At 40.0% G+C, this 16,868-nt stretch overlaps 1 protein-coding gene across 7 annotated transcripts in view; it reads left to right on the top strand.

Moving 5' to 3' along the window:
• Positions 1-16,868, top strand: part of fat1a (FAT atypical cadherin 1a) — a 71,192-nt gene that overhangs the window by 12,817 nt on the left and 41,507 nt on the right. For all 7 annotated transcript variants that reach the window (XR_002042903.2, XM_019274902.2, XM_019274901.2 and 4 more), the window contains exons 3-4: positions 4,895-5,209; positions 16,119-16,180. Coding sequence is in view for 6 of the 7 variants with exons in the window: in XM_019274902.2 (XP_019130447.2) it covers positions 4,895-5,209; positions 16,119-16,180 (377 nt within the window). In the remaining variant the exon portion in view is untranslated. The remainder of the gene's footprint in view (positions 1-4,894; positions 5,210-16,118; positions 16,181-16,868) is intronic.

Genomic DNA, 16,868 nt, shown 5'->3' with positions numbered 1-16,868 from the left:
TGATATTGAATCAGAGAGTATTGCTTTGAGGCCTCTTCAAAGGCCTTTGAAATAACGCTGTTCCCAATAACAATGGAAGCTTTGTATCGTCAGCTAAGTCCCAAAAGCTATCTCGACTGGAATTAACAGGCAATTTAAAAAAAAAGTACAAGGAAAGAAAAACCCATTCAATCATACAACACAGAAATGTAACATCTGTGTTAAAATATTTTTTCTCTTTCCAACTCGCACTCAGTACACAAATCATTGAAAGATTTTTATGTTTTCTTTAGATATAGTTGAGATATGGAGTTTTACATACATGGATGATAAAAAAAAACCCTGAACTCATTATCAGTACTGGCTGTGAAAAAGTCTTATAGCCCACTAAAACAAACAAACAAATATAGGATTACACCCAAGAAAAATCACCCAGAGAATCAGTGCTCTCCATTGTTAGGCTGGTGAAATGATGGACCGTGTCTTAAGTACGATTTTCCCTTAAGCCAGCTGTTGACAGCGATATTTCTGCCAGTACTGACTGACTGTGTGCACAGTGTTGCATGAAGAGGAAATGGCTCACTAGCTCAATAGGCCGGGGTGTTGAAGTAGATAAGATAGACATGGTTTTTGTGTGATACTTTATCATCATTATGATTATCTCAGAGTGCTATCCTAATTTATTATGACCCCTGTGTGCCCTTGAAACAAAACAGAAGAATTAGTGCGAGTTAAAGAACCATGGTATTTGCTGTAATCCTGTTCATAGTACATGCAGTATTTTATGCATGCAAGTCAATACTGAAACAGATAAAAAGATCAGCTTAACAAAGAACTCTTGTAAAATGTATTGCTAAAATAATCAGCTCAATGTAAGCTTAGTTACAACGGAAGTGTTTCCAAAGTGAAGATTTACACATCACTGGGTTAAAATGGGCTGCACTACACAAACTATAGCAGCGCATGATTGCACAGTTAGTTTAATTAAATGAATATCTAACTGAAGTGAAAAGTAAAAGAGATACACTTCAAATGTTTTTTTAGAGATGTGAACTGGGAAGTAGATTTTACAAAAAAAGATGCTTAAAAAAACAACTCTATCCTTGCAGAGATAAATAAACATTTAAGCAATTTCGTAAATCACTAGTTTGAAACTAGCCCCCGCAACTCAGTGGATTTTTCTCTCATAACTCTCAGAAAAGGTCTTTGAATTCAAGAACAAAAGAATATTTATATTGACTAAAGGTTCTAAGCTTTCTTTGCCTTTGATTAATAACTACTGCATCATATTGCACCGAAGTGGTGAAATCAAACTGCTTCAGGCAATACGTTTAATATACAACAACAAAACATATTTTTGCCCTAGCCCATACTTTAGATCTTTGACTTTTTCAAAGGTTTCAGGCATTAATACCAACAGGCTTATTATCTTTGAAGCATGGATCTCGGGTACAGATGTCTGGGAACTTTCGGGATGATGTGATATTAAGTTGCTGGGTAACAGAAAAGCTTAGTTTAGGACTCCATTACACTAGGCCCTACAACGTGGTAGTGGAATTTGAAGCATTTTGCCAGAGCTGTGGAAAGAGAGAGAGGAGAAGAGGAGGGGGGCACTGAGAAAGTTTATGCAAGCATGTGAGCTAGAGGCCTGAGAAGGCTGAGGAATGTGGGGTAGGGGTGAGCGGAATTAACGGAGGCAGTTCAAAGCAAGCCCCGACTTTTCAACGGCAGGATGAACAAGGAAGTTCTCGTGCACCTTGAACTAGCAGCACATAATCACAGCACGAGTGAATTGTTAATCATTAAAGTTTCCAGACTCGGGGCAGAAATTAGAGAATCTGCACGAGAGGCAATCAGGATTTTGTCTTAATCTTGCACTGACAGCATATACTATATTTAGTATTCTACTTTGTTTCACTAGGGCAACTTGTGACATCCAGTGAACAGTTTTAAGTAGCTTTTCGAAAGCAAATTTCACCCTCTTCAAACTGTGCTCTCTGCAAGTTTGTAGAGAATGAACTCATTGTGTGTCTGCACAGGACGTTTGCTTCAAGTATGCTCACACGTAAAATACCTGCTGGCCTTGATAATTCCAAATCCTTTGACTGTCTGAAGACTTCACCGCACAGCCACTGTGCTCAAGTAACTTTGAAGAACAAAGCCAGAGGGAAAAGAAAAGAGCAAGGGGGAAAAAAAGCGGAAAGCAAATCTGGCAGAGGCTGGAGCACGGTCTGTTTTTTTTTTTCTTCTTGTGGCCTAAGGGCAGGTTTTGCTTCTGCCTTAGTGGGTAGGTTAGGTATATGGGAAGGGTGTGGCAGCTAAATTCTTTCGATTCACCTTTCATGTGCTTTGTTAGTAACTATTCAGCCAAAAGCAGATAGCTTTTTGTATTCTGTGCTGCTTTACACATCTGAGGTGAAGTCACAGTTAAATGTGAACAAAAGTTGCACCAAAAGTAAAGCACATGAAGCAAGTATGGACAGTGACATTCCTCTTGTGGCTCCAGTTAATATGAAGTTATCTCCCGTATTCTGATAGATGCAAGGCGAAGAACTGTGAGCAAAAAGCATGACCCTGGTGAAAGTGGAATTGTTCCGCTACGCCGGTGTCTGCCAGTCAAACAGAGGAGTACTCAAGCATGGGCATCTCCTTGGCAGAGGCACAAAAGATGTCTCATACTTTCTTCTTCTTTTGTCTTGTACTTTGTCGTATTAACACATGTGCCTGTGCACACATAACCACCTTTGCTCTCTTGTAAGTCCTTTCCTTACACCAACCTCTAACCATTCTCATCACGATTTTCCTTCAACGTCCTCTTTTCTACTAATTCCCTCTCTGCGGATAAAACATTTATTCTACTATACTTTGCGTCTGTGCTCAGGATGCCTCATAAACATCTTCATTTCTTATTTATGTGTAACATTTGCAGTTTCCCATACTTGTTTACCATCTTTATTGTCTACTATAAGTTGCCAGCTTCAGTAATATCATAAATTAGTCATTTTAATGTTATTTAGTTTCAGAATTATTGTAAGAAAATGATCGTGTTATATCTGTTACTCCTTCTTTATGACTTCTCCTGATGTTTAGTTGTGTTTCTTTCTGTGTATTGTCCGCTTCAAGCCATCAGTTAGATTATACAGAGCCATCTAATTTGCATTCTCGCTATGATGGTCGATGTTGTCTTTGCCGTGGGAGTCTTGGCTTTAGGAAACAATGGGGAGCTACCTATTTTCTCTTGCCTGACTACCCTTCTTATTATATGCCTCAAGCTAAGTTGAGAGAGCTATAATGATGACTAATGACAAGAGAGGATCCCGGGCCCAAAATGAAGGGGGACACTGAAGTAAAGCAGGGCGAGAGAAATAAATGAGCTGTACCTCCAAACTCCCATGCCGTGTAAAAATTGAGAATTTTATGACAAGTCATTTGGAGTGTTATCTCTTTTCTGCAAAATCTGTCATAACCTAAGGCAAGTTGTTTGGCTGCACTCATTTACACCCCTTCATCAAGTTACAGTGAGCGAACAAAGGCAGCAGCGGCAAAGAGATAGTCTACACTAACTATTTGGACTTTTGAAATGTGCCCTTATGTCTTTAGTTTCATGGAGGCTCCCTTATCTGGGCCACCAGTAACTGCAAGTGTGTTATAGATTGAGACTCATTGTAGCACATAGACAACACCCATGATTCACTTTTATTAGTTTCAGATAATAATAAAATTGAATATATATATAGCTGTACATTTCCATTATACTCGTCAAGGTTATACAGGTACTGGAAATAACACACATAAAAATGTCTCTTATTATAAAGGTTGTCATGGTTTCCATTTTCTGGAAGATATTAGTGTGTTTATGTTACTTCCGATGTGTGCTTATATTTTGTGCTTGTTGAAATAATGAGACCTCACTTATACAAGTTATTTAAATAATATAATATTGTCTTACTATCAGCAGCTCTTTCATGATTGTTTCCTGCCCTACTAGGACGTTTTTTTTAATTATTAACTATCAATCAGTTTGTTTATAGTCACAATACAACAGTTGTGCATGAAAACACACTTAAACAAACATATAAGCATGTGTCTGAAACAACCCTACACCTACATACACACACATGTCCCTGTCCTATAGTCCGGATGTACATACTGAGCACCTGGTGAGTGCTTGTAAGTGGGGTCAGGTGGAAATGAAAAGCACTAAAGCAAAGTCAGTCCCATGAACTTTGCTGTTAGCTTTTCCTCAGAAAAGATTTGCAGGGAAGTTCACGCTGCTGGCCAAGTTTCAGTCATTTCAACATCTAAAGTAGTGCTGACAGATTTCATATTTACAAGGTCAAGCATGTCCATCTGTTTGTTTTTAGCCTATTGTTCTAGTGAAACAATTACATTTAAGTTTTATGGCTTTAAAAAAGAAATCTTGTTGTTGATGCAAAACACCACAGCAGCTTAATACTACAGCTTAAATGTATAGTAGCACATTTAGACAAAACACCTTTGTGTTATTTAACCTTGTTGCATGCTGCATATTTTAAAAGAGAAACCTACCCATCCTCCACACTTCCATTTAACCATTGTCAACCTATACAATCCACAGACCTCTGAAAGCTCTTTTGTTTGTTCAGCTGAAGGCTACAGCCCCCACATGGCAGTAAAAAAACTTTCCTGCTAGTGAATGTAAACAGTAGAGCTGGCTGGTCGTTGTTAATATCCTACCTTGACATGTTTCAGTCGAGGTGCCGTCAAGCAAACCCGTCTGCTCAGTGGCAGCTGGTGCTCAAACTTCTGTTCTCTGCATCGATTTTAGAGATCACTGATAGTTCAGACTCTGATGTGAGATGCAGAGCATGTGTTGAATATAAAAATGTTCCCTAACATGACTAAAGAGTTTGTTTACGTCTCTCTCATCTTTTAGGTGTTATCCGAACACAAGGGCTGCTTGATCACGAGACGACACCTCACTACTGGCTCACAGTGTACGCGATGGATCGAGGCGTGGTGCCGCTCTCTGCCTTTGTCGAGGTCTACATTGAAGTGCAGGACGTCAATGACAACGCACCGCAAACCTCCGAACCTGTCTACTACCCTTCTGTAATGGAGAACTCCCTTAAAGACGTGTCCATCATCCAGATAAATGCAGTTGATCCAGATGCCAAGGCCAGTGATAAACTCACATACAGAATCACCAGCGGCAATCCCCAGGGTTTCTTTGCCATTAACGCCAAGACAGGTAAGATTTCTGTTACTCTGAAGGCAATTCATGTCACTGTAAACTGCATCCTCAGAGCAGGAAGTCCCTGCTCTATGTCATGAGCTGATATTGCATTCCAGGACAGCCTTACATCGCTATGGTTACACCTTATACTTTTCACGTAAGCAGGGATCAAATAGGATATCCTGACTGATACATACACACAAAAGATAAACAGAAATATTGCCTGAAATGCCACAATGTATAAATGTCATCTAAAGCCATCATCTACTTCAAATTACATGGACAGGAATCATTTATATCGAGTTGTATCTTTAGGGACTTTGTACCAGGCTTTGAGATGCAATATAGTGCACGGCTGACATTCTGGTGAGCCTCCCTTTCTTGTGAAAAGCAAGAGTGGCGTGAACACAAAATTTTAACCCAGGACAGGAGTGGGTTGAGCCTACAGGGGTTTTTCCCTCTCTAACACTCTAAAGTGTGTTCTCATATGGTACTCTGGAAATGGTGTGATGATTAATATTTTATTGGGCTCTTTTAAAGTTGCAGGAGCAGGGCTATGTTTAGTTGAATAGCAGAGAAAATACTTGTAATAGGTGCAAAGTGAAGCTCTGTGTAATGCACACGGCCACACTGTAAATGTACAGATTTATTCTTGTTAGGCTGAATTTAATAATTTGTTCTACACAAGCTATTTTACCTAAGTTAACCTGAGGGATACAAATATAAAAAAACAAACAAATAAAGAAGATCAGTTAGTGTGGATTTAAATGACTAATATAGATCACAGTAGCAACATGAAACGGTTTTACTCTGTATCCGTCTCGGAAAGTGCCAATTACTGAATTTATTTTTTATTTTTTTGCATAGCTTACACACAGGTGTCTTTTTGCTATGAATGCAAGTGCTCATTAAACTGAAATGAGGAATGCAGAGTGAAGCAGTTGCTCCAGTTTGTCCTCACTGATGTGTGTGGTCCTGTTTCCTGAGGTTGTCTCATCAACAAACTGGAGTTATTTTTGTTGGAAGTGGCAATGTGAATTTTCTGACCAAATAAGGATTGATCACGCAGCGTGCCTCTCAAACAAGCCTCGGAGTAACGCTGGGCACTCCCCGATGGACAGGAAAAGAAAGGACAAATAAATGATGAGAAAAAAAGGGGAAACCTTAGGTCACATAAGGTCGTTGTTTCGTCTGCATGCATGACAAGATTAGCTTACGTATAATGATAATAATGATAAGAGGTCTGGGAGGCTGAAACAGGAAAGCGCTGTGAAATTTCAGCTCAACAAAGCAGTCATACATAACAACAAAGGCAGACCTTGAGCTGCAAAGAAAATATCTTTGCCATCATTTAAGTCTTCGGCATGTAGTTTATATTTGTCTTGTATTCTTTGCCTTTAAATGGATGAGTATCCTGTGATGATATGTCAGCGTAGCTGGAAAGGTATGTTTACACTGAACCAGCTGATCTTGAATTGAATGGCATTTTTGGTATATAATGTCCCACACAAGATTGTACAGTAAACATACAGTACAGTCTTCTTAGCCCACATATCTGAAGTAATTATTTCCTACTCCTAGGATTACAGAGTTTCTATGAAGAAAGGTCAAGTCCACTGTGAGCTGAACCTCTTTACAGAGGTTTGGCTGTTTATTTTTTAAGTGTCAGAAGAGCTCTTTAAAAAAAAAAACGGTTATGTGGAGGGCACCGAAGCATAAGGATAACACCCATTCATGCATATCAAATCATGTTAAAACTTTTATCAGTGGGACACCAGAGCCCCTTGTGTCAGGTTCAACAAAGAATGGCCTGGACAAAGGAAACTTCTTTAAATCACTGCTTTGTTGCTTTGATTTTCTCTCGTTCGTTTTTAAAGATTGCAGCAGAGAGTGGCGGTAGAGAAGTAGGTGGAGAGAGAAAACAGGGAGCCAAATGTAGCTGACTACCAGAGAAGACAGTGATTTATGCAGATTGCCAGTTAAAGCAACAGCAATGTGTTACACAATATTAAGTTGATCAGACAGAATAGAATGATCACAAATCCTGTTTTATTTCGTTAAATGAGATCAAAATAGGCCTGATATCTCTGCGCATTATCAACTCAATATGGCCTTCTCACCGCATATTACAGGTTTTTGAAAATGTTTAAATTTACAACATGTAAGTCTCTGTAATTACATGTTCTAAAATTGCATTGGAAGCATAGGGCCTGTCTTGGCATATCTACAAAGCTCTACAAAGGGGTGGGAAAAAGGAAAAGACGTTAAGGCCTATGTTTTGTTTGTGGGTTTTGGCACTACGTAGGCATGTGTCCCATGCTAACTAGCTAGCCCTCTATCATGGGTTGCAGCCTTGTGCAGCTTTCCAAGCAGCCTGTTAAGCTTCAGACACATATGAAGGCTTCGCTTGACGCCTTGGGTGGCGTCGGTTGCCCTTTTTCCCACACAGACCCACATTGGCTCAGTAAAGTCCAGGATGAAAGGCTCCTTTATTTCTGCCAAGTAAACAAGTCCTGCTGTTTTGGCTGTTCTCTGACTTTAGTTTGTCATTAAAGTGCAAGGCCAGCTCTTCTCTTAGCAGAGTCTATTGCAATTCCAACGTCTGAGAGTTCAGAACTTAACGGTTTGATATAGCCTCGCTTTGGAAGGGATTGGAACAGGGAGAGAAAAAAAAAACAAGGAAGGGGAAAAAAGGGAGTCAGAGCCGTGTGGGGTGAAAATTGGGCCAGTCAGCTGGATATGAATTATGTGTTCTAAATCAGTGAGAGATCGGTGAATTTGAATAACGATGTACGGTGTGAAATTTTGAAAGATGAACCAGTGCTCAGTTGTCTGGTGGCACAGATCTCATCCCACCCACAAACATGACTATGGTTGTTCCGGCCTTCCTAAGCCTTGATTTGGCAGCTGAAGAGAATTGTATTTCCTGGGTATAGTCTCATAGGCTTGTTGTCAACAGATCACAATAGGATATGGGCTGTGTGAGACAGGCAGATGCATAATTTAATGCGTAAAAAAAAAAATCACATTGCATTGTAGAGTAATCAAAGTTTTTTTATCACTTGGGTGTAGATTTAGAATAAGGATGCTTTGTCCACACATGCAGCACTTGAGACAGCCAGCCCACTAGCTGTCTAGTTAGATTTTTTCTTTATAAAGAAATTGTCAGATCTCTGAGCTAGTTCATGTGAGGTTGTTAACACAAGTCGCCCACCTTTTCTGAGGAAGAGTGAGCAGCGTTTATTACCTGGTGAATGTCTCTCGCTCTTTCTCTCGTCCATGAAATGCTGTTACTGTGCTGTGACTTCCTGGACTTTGAACAGAGCTCTTATGCCAGAACATGTATGTATTAGGAAAGGGCAACCAGGCAGAACGTGTAGTCAGAACACACACGCCCCCGCACGCCACACACACACAGGAAGTTTTTCATATCTAAGCTAAGGAGAGCGAGCTGGAGAGCAAAGATCACTACGATAGCGATCTTATCTTTCTGAATGCTCATTACTCTACTTCCTGTTGTACCTATTCTACTTTTCTATGTGCAGTATTAGTACTTTCTAAAGCTTCTCTAATTGTGCCAGTGTTGTCCATTGACTTTTTAGAACATACTGTCATTAGTGTATGGTGATCTGACATATGAGATTTGTGCTTAGAGCACGTAAAGCCTGTTGAAAACTCCACCCTATAATGATGGCGCCTATCTGTATTCGTCACCAGACAATGGTGTAGTTAGAGCTGACGCGCACGCCTTTAATAGGATATGGCTGTCTGTACCTGATTGTGTTTGCCTTTTAATGGCAGGTTTCATTCCGGTGGTTAAACCCAAACGGAGAAAGATACACCCAGGTGAATTCTTATGGTTCTTATTAAACAATTTTGGCCCCATCCTTTTTCTCTGCCTCCAGCCAGCAGCTCATTGTCATCAATTGAAAAGGAATGCCGTGGGTAATGCTTTGGCAAGCTTGGATACCTTCGACAGGTTTTATGTGCATTTGTCATCCCTGGGGCTGAATGAAAAAGTAAGGGAAAACAGCCACAGGGACTGTATCTGCGAAACATCCACTTTTCGTGCTACTCATATCAACTTTCAGTGACACCCTCTCTGTTTGAGGGTGAAAACACACACACACACACACACACACACACACACACACACACAGTGGTGCTATCAGTGGTTTACCAAAGCCCCAACGACTATCAGGGGAAGCGAGATAGGAAATGGATACTTCCAACAACTTCCTTGCGTTTCCGGTGATTTGAGGCCAAACTATTGTCACAGCCTTCAAAAGAGATTGTGAGAACAAAATGTGGAAATGAAAAATGGCTGATCGTGCTCTTAAAAGTTAAGAGAGTGGTCATGGTAGCTTAGTTAGCTAGGATTCATTTTAACCACAGGATCTTTGAAACAAATCCAACCTGAGACCTCTGTGGCACAATATATTTTTTTTAAAGATGTGACATTGGTTCTTTATTTCCAAAAAAACTTATCATTGTGCGTGTCATTTTCATTTTATCTTTATATGACTTATTTCTTTAAACATTAAAATTAAATGGAAGAAAATTCACACATAAACTCGACAAAGATTTTCTGCAAAAAGAAAGAATAATTTAACCTTTATTCACCTCTTGGCTTCACAAAAACACTACAGGAGAAACATGATTTATTCTGTACATAGTGAAGCTGGACAGATTATTGTAGAAATGGATTATGTGCAGGATGACCAACCTACAAAGGGTAAATGAGGTAAACCAAAGAGGTGAGGACATTAGACGCTGTTACTGACATTATGCTATCACTACACAGTGAAATTACAATGTGCAGTGTTTTAGTTAAAATGTTTTATCACTTCAAATTTTCCTGCTCAAGGGTTAATGTAGAACTGCTGTGAGACATCTCTGTTAAATAGACCAGGTCGCTGTTATTAGTGCACATCAGGATGCCTCACATACACAAGTGAACCATACAGGCAGTCACTTTAAATGGGGAAAGTGTTAAATGCCTTGAATTTGCATTGTGCGCTCTGTAAAGCACTTTGTAAACTCTGTTTTTTAAAGGTGCTATATGAATAAAGTTATTACTATTATTATTTAAAAACAGTTAGGAAGCTACAGTGGGTAGACTACTGAATGTACATTGGTAAGCAGCAACACATTTGACTGATCTTCATTTTTAGTGTACTGTTGCCTTTAGAGCTCATGAACTATTAAGGTTTGCAAAGCGTGATTTATACGCACAAGGCCAGTTCATGCTGTAGCTGCTAGGCTATCTGCTTACACACTAACCGGCTTGTACCATGCTATCCCGAAGCTTATTTCTATTTCCCTCCAAAAGCATTTGGTTCTTAGGGTTGAACGTCATTTAATTCAACAAAGGGTGTTTTCAAAGAGGAGAATTAAGCTGCCCAAGCTAACGAGCTTGCTAATGGTCAGTTAGAAGGCCTATTAGCTCTGCCGCTAATGGGACAGGACCACAAAGTTAATTCAAAGGAATAGATTTGTACCATTGACTCTCTGTCTTTAAACCATTCCTCTTTTGTGGGACGCTATATACTTTATACTCTTTATAGTGGATGTTAAATAAAAGTGGCTACACACAGCTGTTAAGCTACAATAACATTCTCCGTTTTGGACTCTGTTCCCTCAAAGGACACATTGCTATTACTCAACAGCACAACAAATTTGTAGGATAAAGTCGACCAAAAGTGAATCCATCTGTCACACTGTTTGGACTCAATCGACTTTGACACGAAATGTATTCAGTGTTTTACACTGGTGGGACCGTGCACGCTTTGAAACAGACTAAACCCGACTCCATGCATTCGAAGAAGAACTAGGCATTAATGTATGAACACAGAGGATATCATCATCCAATAAAAATTGTCCCTATGTGGTCCACTTGAATTCTGCAGTTGAATTGCGTTTAATTATACGCCTTCCGGTAACTCAGTAGCTCTACTTAAACATTTTTCTTTTCAACATCTAGCATTTGATTGACAGGTGGTCAAGAGCCTACATGGCCATGGCAGATTGGCAGATTTATTATTGGCCGCAATAATACTTTGTTGGTTTTATGTGTAAATTTGACAGATGCCTCATGACCAATGTGAAATCCACCAGTATCTATGAGGGAGAGAAGGGACGATCATTAAACGAGACTGTCTTTGAGTGTACACGCCAAGCAAGCAATATTTATCGACACCAAATAATCTGTCTTAAATCTCAACATGCATAAATGTCTGTCTTGTACAGCCAAAGTGCCCACACGGTCTCATACTGTTACTATCTGTAATGCCTTTCTTCAGCTGCTCCACTGCTTCCAAGTTTCCCATATATTTACACTAGTCCCCATAACATTCACTTTCACAAGCACTTGAGAACCTGAATCCCCTATAGCCCCAAGTCTTCCATGGCATGGTTATCTTTTCAGATTACAAATAAGCCTTGCAGCTGTGAGGTGGTGAGATATCTCAATCCTAATGTAAACAATGACCCCCCACTAAATATCTTTTACTCATTTTCGCAAAGACCATACGTCTGCATATGTGTTTGCATTATAGCTTATATGGCCTCTCTTTGTTGCATTTGTTAAATTCTGCATGTTTGTGGACATCAGACCAGGACTTTGGTTGGGCTACACTGCCTTTTTAACTGGCATGCCAAGCAGTGCTTTCCTTCTCAATAAAAGAGAAGAGCCAGCTCTTGTTCAGCAGCATTTTGAAAACTCAGTTATAAAGGAAGCGACAAGCAGCTCCTACTTTGATGTACAATCCCTTCTTAAACTCCCACAGTCCTTTGGGTTTTTGTGTCCCACAGTTTTCATTTCACAGTATAGATGGCATCATGAGCAGTGAAAACAGATCGTCTTCACAGTATTGTTTTAGGCTCATGTGGCAGACACTTAACGCATAATGAAGCTGGGAATATTGATATAGTTGTCTGGGGTTAAACACTGGGTTTCAGGATAAGAAATGTTGCAGTCTGTGCTCATTCTTTTCCTCACACAGAGAAATGACAAGGGTTTAAATAATGAATTTTTATTGCTTAGTGTCAGTTCATCAACAACAAAACTAAATATCTCAAAGACTGCACATGTCCGGCCGCTACAGACACCAAGAACATTCCTGTTTGTCTGGTGTTACAGCTAAATGTGTGTCAGATAAATATGTGTGTCACTCTCGAGACTGCTAATCACAGCAGCAGTGCCCGGGTATGAACCGGCCCAACAATGTCCTGGACTCCTTAACTCCCTCCAGGCCTCCATTTTGGAGCAGCGGTTGTAGCGCTCAAGGACATGGTTGAGAGTGCCACTGCTGCTTTGCTGTTGTTTTTCTCTCCCTCTGAAAACAGCATGGCTATAATTACTGTCGGCCCAGCTCAGCCCACGCCTGAGGATGGCTTTTGTACGTACGTATGTGTGTGTGTGTGTGTGTGTGTGTTAGTGTGTGTTGTGACAAAGGCTGCGGGTTGGAAGTGCAGACTTCTCTGGCGAGCTCTGGCTAACCAACCAATCATTTTACAGTTCCTTAACGTTTAGGTAGCGATAGAAAGGTATGCACCTTTATTTGCTGCAACACTAGTGCCAGCAAGGTCCTACATAAAGGGGACATTCCTGGTGAGCATGTACTGTACTAGCCTCTATGAGTTTAAATAGATTTAGATGTTTGATATATTTTGGAAACAAGTCTTAAATTTTGTTGTGAAAGTGATATCGGTGCTCAGATATTAGCGTGGGCAGCATGTCCTGAGGTCACGGATCTAGCAGCATGTCAGACAAAAATGGAACGGAAGCAAAACAAAAGCATTTTAAGCCTCAACACAAATAGCTTGGCTCATAAACACTAGATGCAACATATTTTTTGCATTTCAGATCTGATTCTCCGCCCAGACATCTCTACATCTTGAAGTGGATGCCGGTTTCACGCTCCATCAAAATTCTTAAATACTTTAACTTTAAAAATGTGAGAAAGCAGTAAAATTGAGCTTGTGGTTTTAACCATTTCACCAGAACCACTTAGCTGACTATTGGAGAGCTGAAACAGTTAGTGAATTATCGTTGTCATTACTATTGTTGATCAGTTTATGGGCAGAAAATTATGCTCCTTTGTCCAGTGTGATTGTAAACTGATTATCTCTTGACATTTAAAGATGTCACATTGCGTTTTAGAAAAGAGAGTTTGACATTTTTGTAGTATTTTCTCACATTTTGAAGACCAAACAATTCATCTTGAGAATTGAGAAAAAAGACAAGAATAATTGCAACCATAGTCTCCTTGGTACCACTGAAGAAAACATGGATTGGATCTGAAAAGAAGATCCCTGGACAGACCATAGGATTAAAGGCAGGCGCTCCTGATATGACAGGATTGTCTGTTATATTTGAGATGTGTATTAAGGATACACGGTTTGGCAGAAGGCGTCGACACCCTGCTGTGAGAAGGTCGGCACCCCGCTGTTGCCAAAAGCACAATAGTATCTGGAAAGAATCCCATATTTATCAAACACGCTTGATATCTATGACACCACGCCAATAGTATTGCCTCCCTGGACAATGGAATTTCACCAGAGAATAGTACATGAAATCTGATTGTGCTCACTCACTGAACTTGGCTATTTTTACTTCAGCAAGAAACCACAGTGAAATAACGACCAAATAACTTTTCACTTCCTTTTTAGTTTTTCACTCTTAATTGCCCGTGCACTCTCTCCAGCTCATTTTATAAAACAAATGTTCCATTCCTATTTCCAGCTGGAGGTAGCTGTGCTAATTTGTGCGTCAGGTGGAGAATTATGGGAGAGAGAGATTACCCCCGAAACTAAATATACACATTTTTTTTTAACAAGCACGTGTTCACACATACAAAAGGCATCAAGTAATTCGTTACCCTGTGTCATTAACTCATTTTCCAGTGTGCCTGCTGTTGCAGCATCAAGGTCTAAATTATGTTTGTGAAATGGGACTTTTTCTGCAGTCTTTGCAAGGCAGGACTGAAACTAAATTTCTGTTCTCCAGTGTGGGTTTTGAATAAAAGCCAGTCATTTTGTTATTTCATTGGCTTCGCCAATGTTACGTTTGTTGCAGTGCTGTGATTCTGCACAGAGAGGATACTGTCTACCTTTAACAAGCACTGTATCTGTTATGACACACAGTCAAGCTCCGATTAGGCAGGTGATTTGCAGAGGAATTATAAATCAGAGATGTAGACTCGTTGTTGTTAATACTGTCATCTGCATTCGGCTCTATAATACAAAAAGGAGCTACCTAACACAGCACACAGTGGAGCTTAAAAACATTATCATCCATCAGCTCCAGCCTCGCTAAAGCACATGAATAATTAGTCAGCGTGGTCTGTTTTGATGTGGCACAGCAGAACTATTAACTTTGATGGTAATAATCTACAACTCACTAGCTCATGCAACCCATGCTGATCCTCTGCAAACTTTCTTGCAGACATCACGGAACACCGCAAAGAGTAATTTCTGCGGGTCGTATAAATTCACTAAACTTAATTTGTGCTGTCAGTTATAAAACACCTCTTTTCCATGACTACAGTGGGTGCTATATTTTATTTTAAATTTGCAGCCTGTGAATGTGTAGCCATACAGGAAATGTTTTCTGAACGAGGATCAGTAGTCCGATATCTTCGCAGTACACTGTGAAGATTAAATAAAGCCTAAGAAGGAGAGGATAAAAAAGGGGGAGCTAAAGTGCCTCGCTCATATGCCTCAATTGCAGTGCTGAGGGAGGCCTATTTCAGGACTTGTAAGTTGTGGCCTGCTATTCTCGTTGCAGGCATATGTGCCATTGATGGGTTTGGGTTTCGGAAATCCTTTGCTTTATGCTAATCAGGCGCAGTGTGGCAAGCAGACAGTTCTGGTGCGGTCGAACCTGGCATGTCTACTCTACACTCAGTGTCTCTGCAAAGTTGCAATTACATTGGTAGTGAGAACAGAAAGCTGCTTATAATGTAGCCATGTAGCGAGCTCCTTTCCCCCGTTTTCTTCTCTTTCTTCTCTTCGTTCGCGAATTTGATTCAAAATTGGATTAGACGGGTAACTCAAGACTCAAGCTTGTTTTATTTTTACTTTTGTCAAAGCCTGGTTGAACAAAGTCCTTTCTGTGCGACTGATGTCACACGACATCAATTCTCCCACTTGAAATGAATGATAGAGCTCCAAAAGACCCTTGAAACACTTCAGCCATCAGCAGGATCTTTTTATGAAGTTTCCTTTTCTCTGTTTCAAAAAGAGCTCAAGACTGCGGGTGATGCCTGACTGCCTGTCTGTTTATTCAGCTTGCGGAAGAATTAAAAGCGGGGTGTCAGGATTGCGCTGCTGTTTGGGCACGATTTGCAGACCTTTGTGATATTTCACGTATGTGAGGCAGTGTGGTGGGCCGTCTGGTGCCTGATTTGACCAAAAACAGTGCATAGAAGCTCCTCCATATGCAAACTCTTAACTCATGGGTGACTGATGAGATAACCAGCAGGGTTCAGATTATGTCACCCAACAGTGAGTGGGAGGATTACGTTTTTTGTTTGTTTTAATAATGAAGTATTGTTTCTTACCTGCATGCTATTCATTTACTGTTTTCTCAATACCTACCTTAGGTTCTCTGTTTTTAATTTAAAGAGGAGGAGATACAAATTTAGCTAGCCTACTAATACTCATATATCATGTAACATAAACATTTCTGACAAAGATCCCTAATTTACTTGGTTATTCAAAAACTATGACCAAGATTTGAACTGAGTAGTACATTTTAATAAAGAAAAACAAACTTAGTGCTCACACCATTTTCAGAAATATTTAGTTTGCCATTTTATGATGGCTTTATTAGGGAAAAAGTACAATGATTCAAGTTTGCTGCTTGATATAATTTTATATCTGTATACTTAACATTATTATCTCTGATTGTCTCAAACAGGTTTAGTTACAACTACTTCAAGAAGACTGGACAGGGAGCAACAAGATGAACACATTCTTGAGGTAAGCACTTTATTTTGGTAACTTTTCAACTCACTAAAGACAAAGGTGAAGATCGGCTCAGTGTCATAGTATCTTTTATTCATGTGAATATAAATTAGTTACATGATAATTAGAGATTTGGCATTTCCAGCCAACTTGAGCTGGCACATATCGCCAACGAAAAACAAGTCTTCTTGTATATGCAAGAAGCGTCCTTTTGGAATAATTTCTCCCTGTGCTGATTTCCGGATGGGGTAGGGGGGAGAGGTGGGAGGTGTGTAGGAGATCCTGGTGACTGTTCCTTTGTTCTTTCCCACTGTTCCGTCTTGTGGATGGAGCAAGCTGGGACAGGAAACTGTTCTCAACCCAACAAGCCAATGTCTAAACTTGTGGGTTTTAATTGAGCCGGGCTCTGTTCTCTCCCGATGCTTCCCTCCCTCTTTCTCACCACAGAACCGAGGTTGATAATAGCCGTTTTAATTGTGTTTCCGGTGCTGACGGGGAGCAGATTGGATGCCTTTTAATTATTGTTAGAAGTTACACAATTCAGTGATCACTGGGTGACAATTAAAGCATGTGCATCTGGTGCGAGAGCAGCGTTGTATTTCATACTCTGATTGTACATTACACTGCACTAATTGCATTACAGGACTAAAAGTAAAACTAAAACTGTATTGCTTTAGTAAAATGTTTAGCAAACGATTAAAAC

This window comes from Larimichthys crocea, chromosome X (genome assembly GCF_000972845.2).
Source record: "Larimichthys crocea isolate SSNF chromosome X, L_crocea_2.0, whole genome shotgun sequence".
NCBI classification, from domain to species: domain Eukaryota; kingdom Metazoa; phylum Chordata; class Actinopteri; family Sciaenidae; genus Larimichthys; species Larimichthys crocea.
This window is presented reverse-complemented; position numbering and strand designations above follow the sequence as displayed.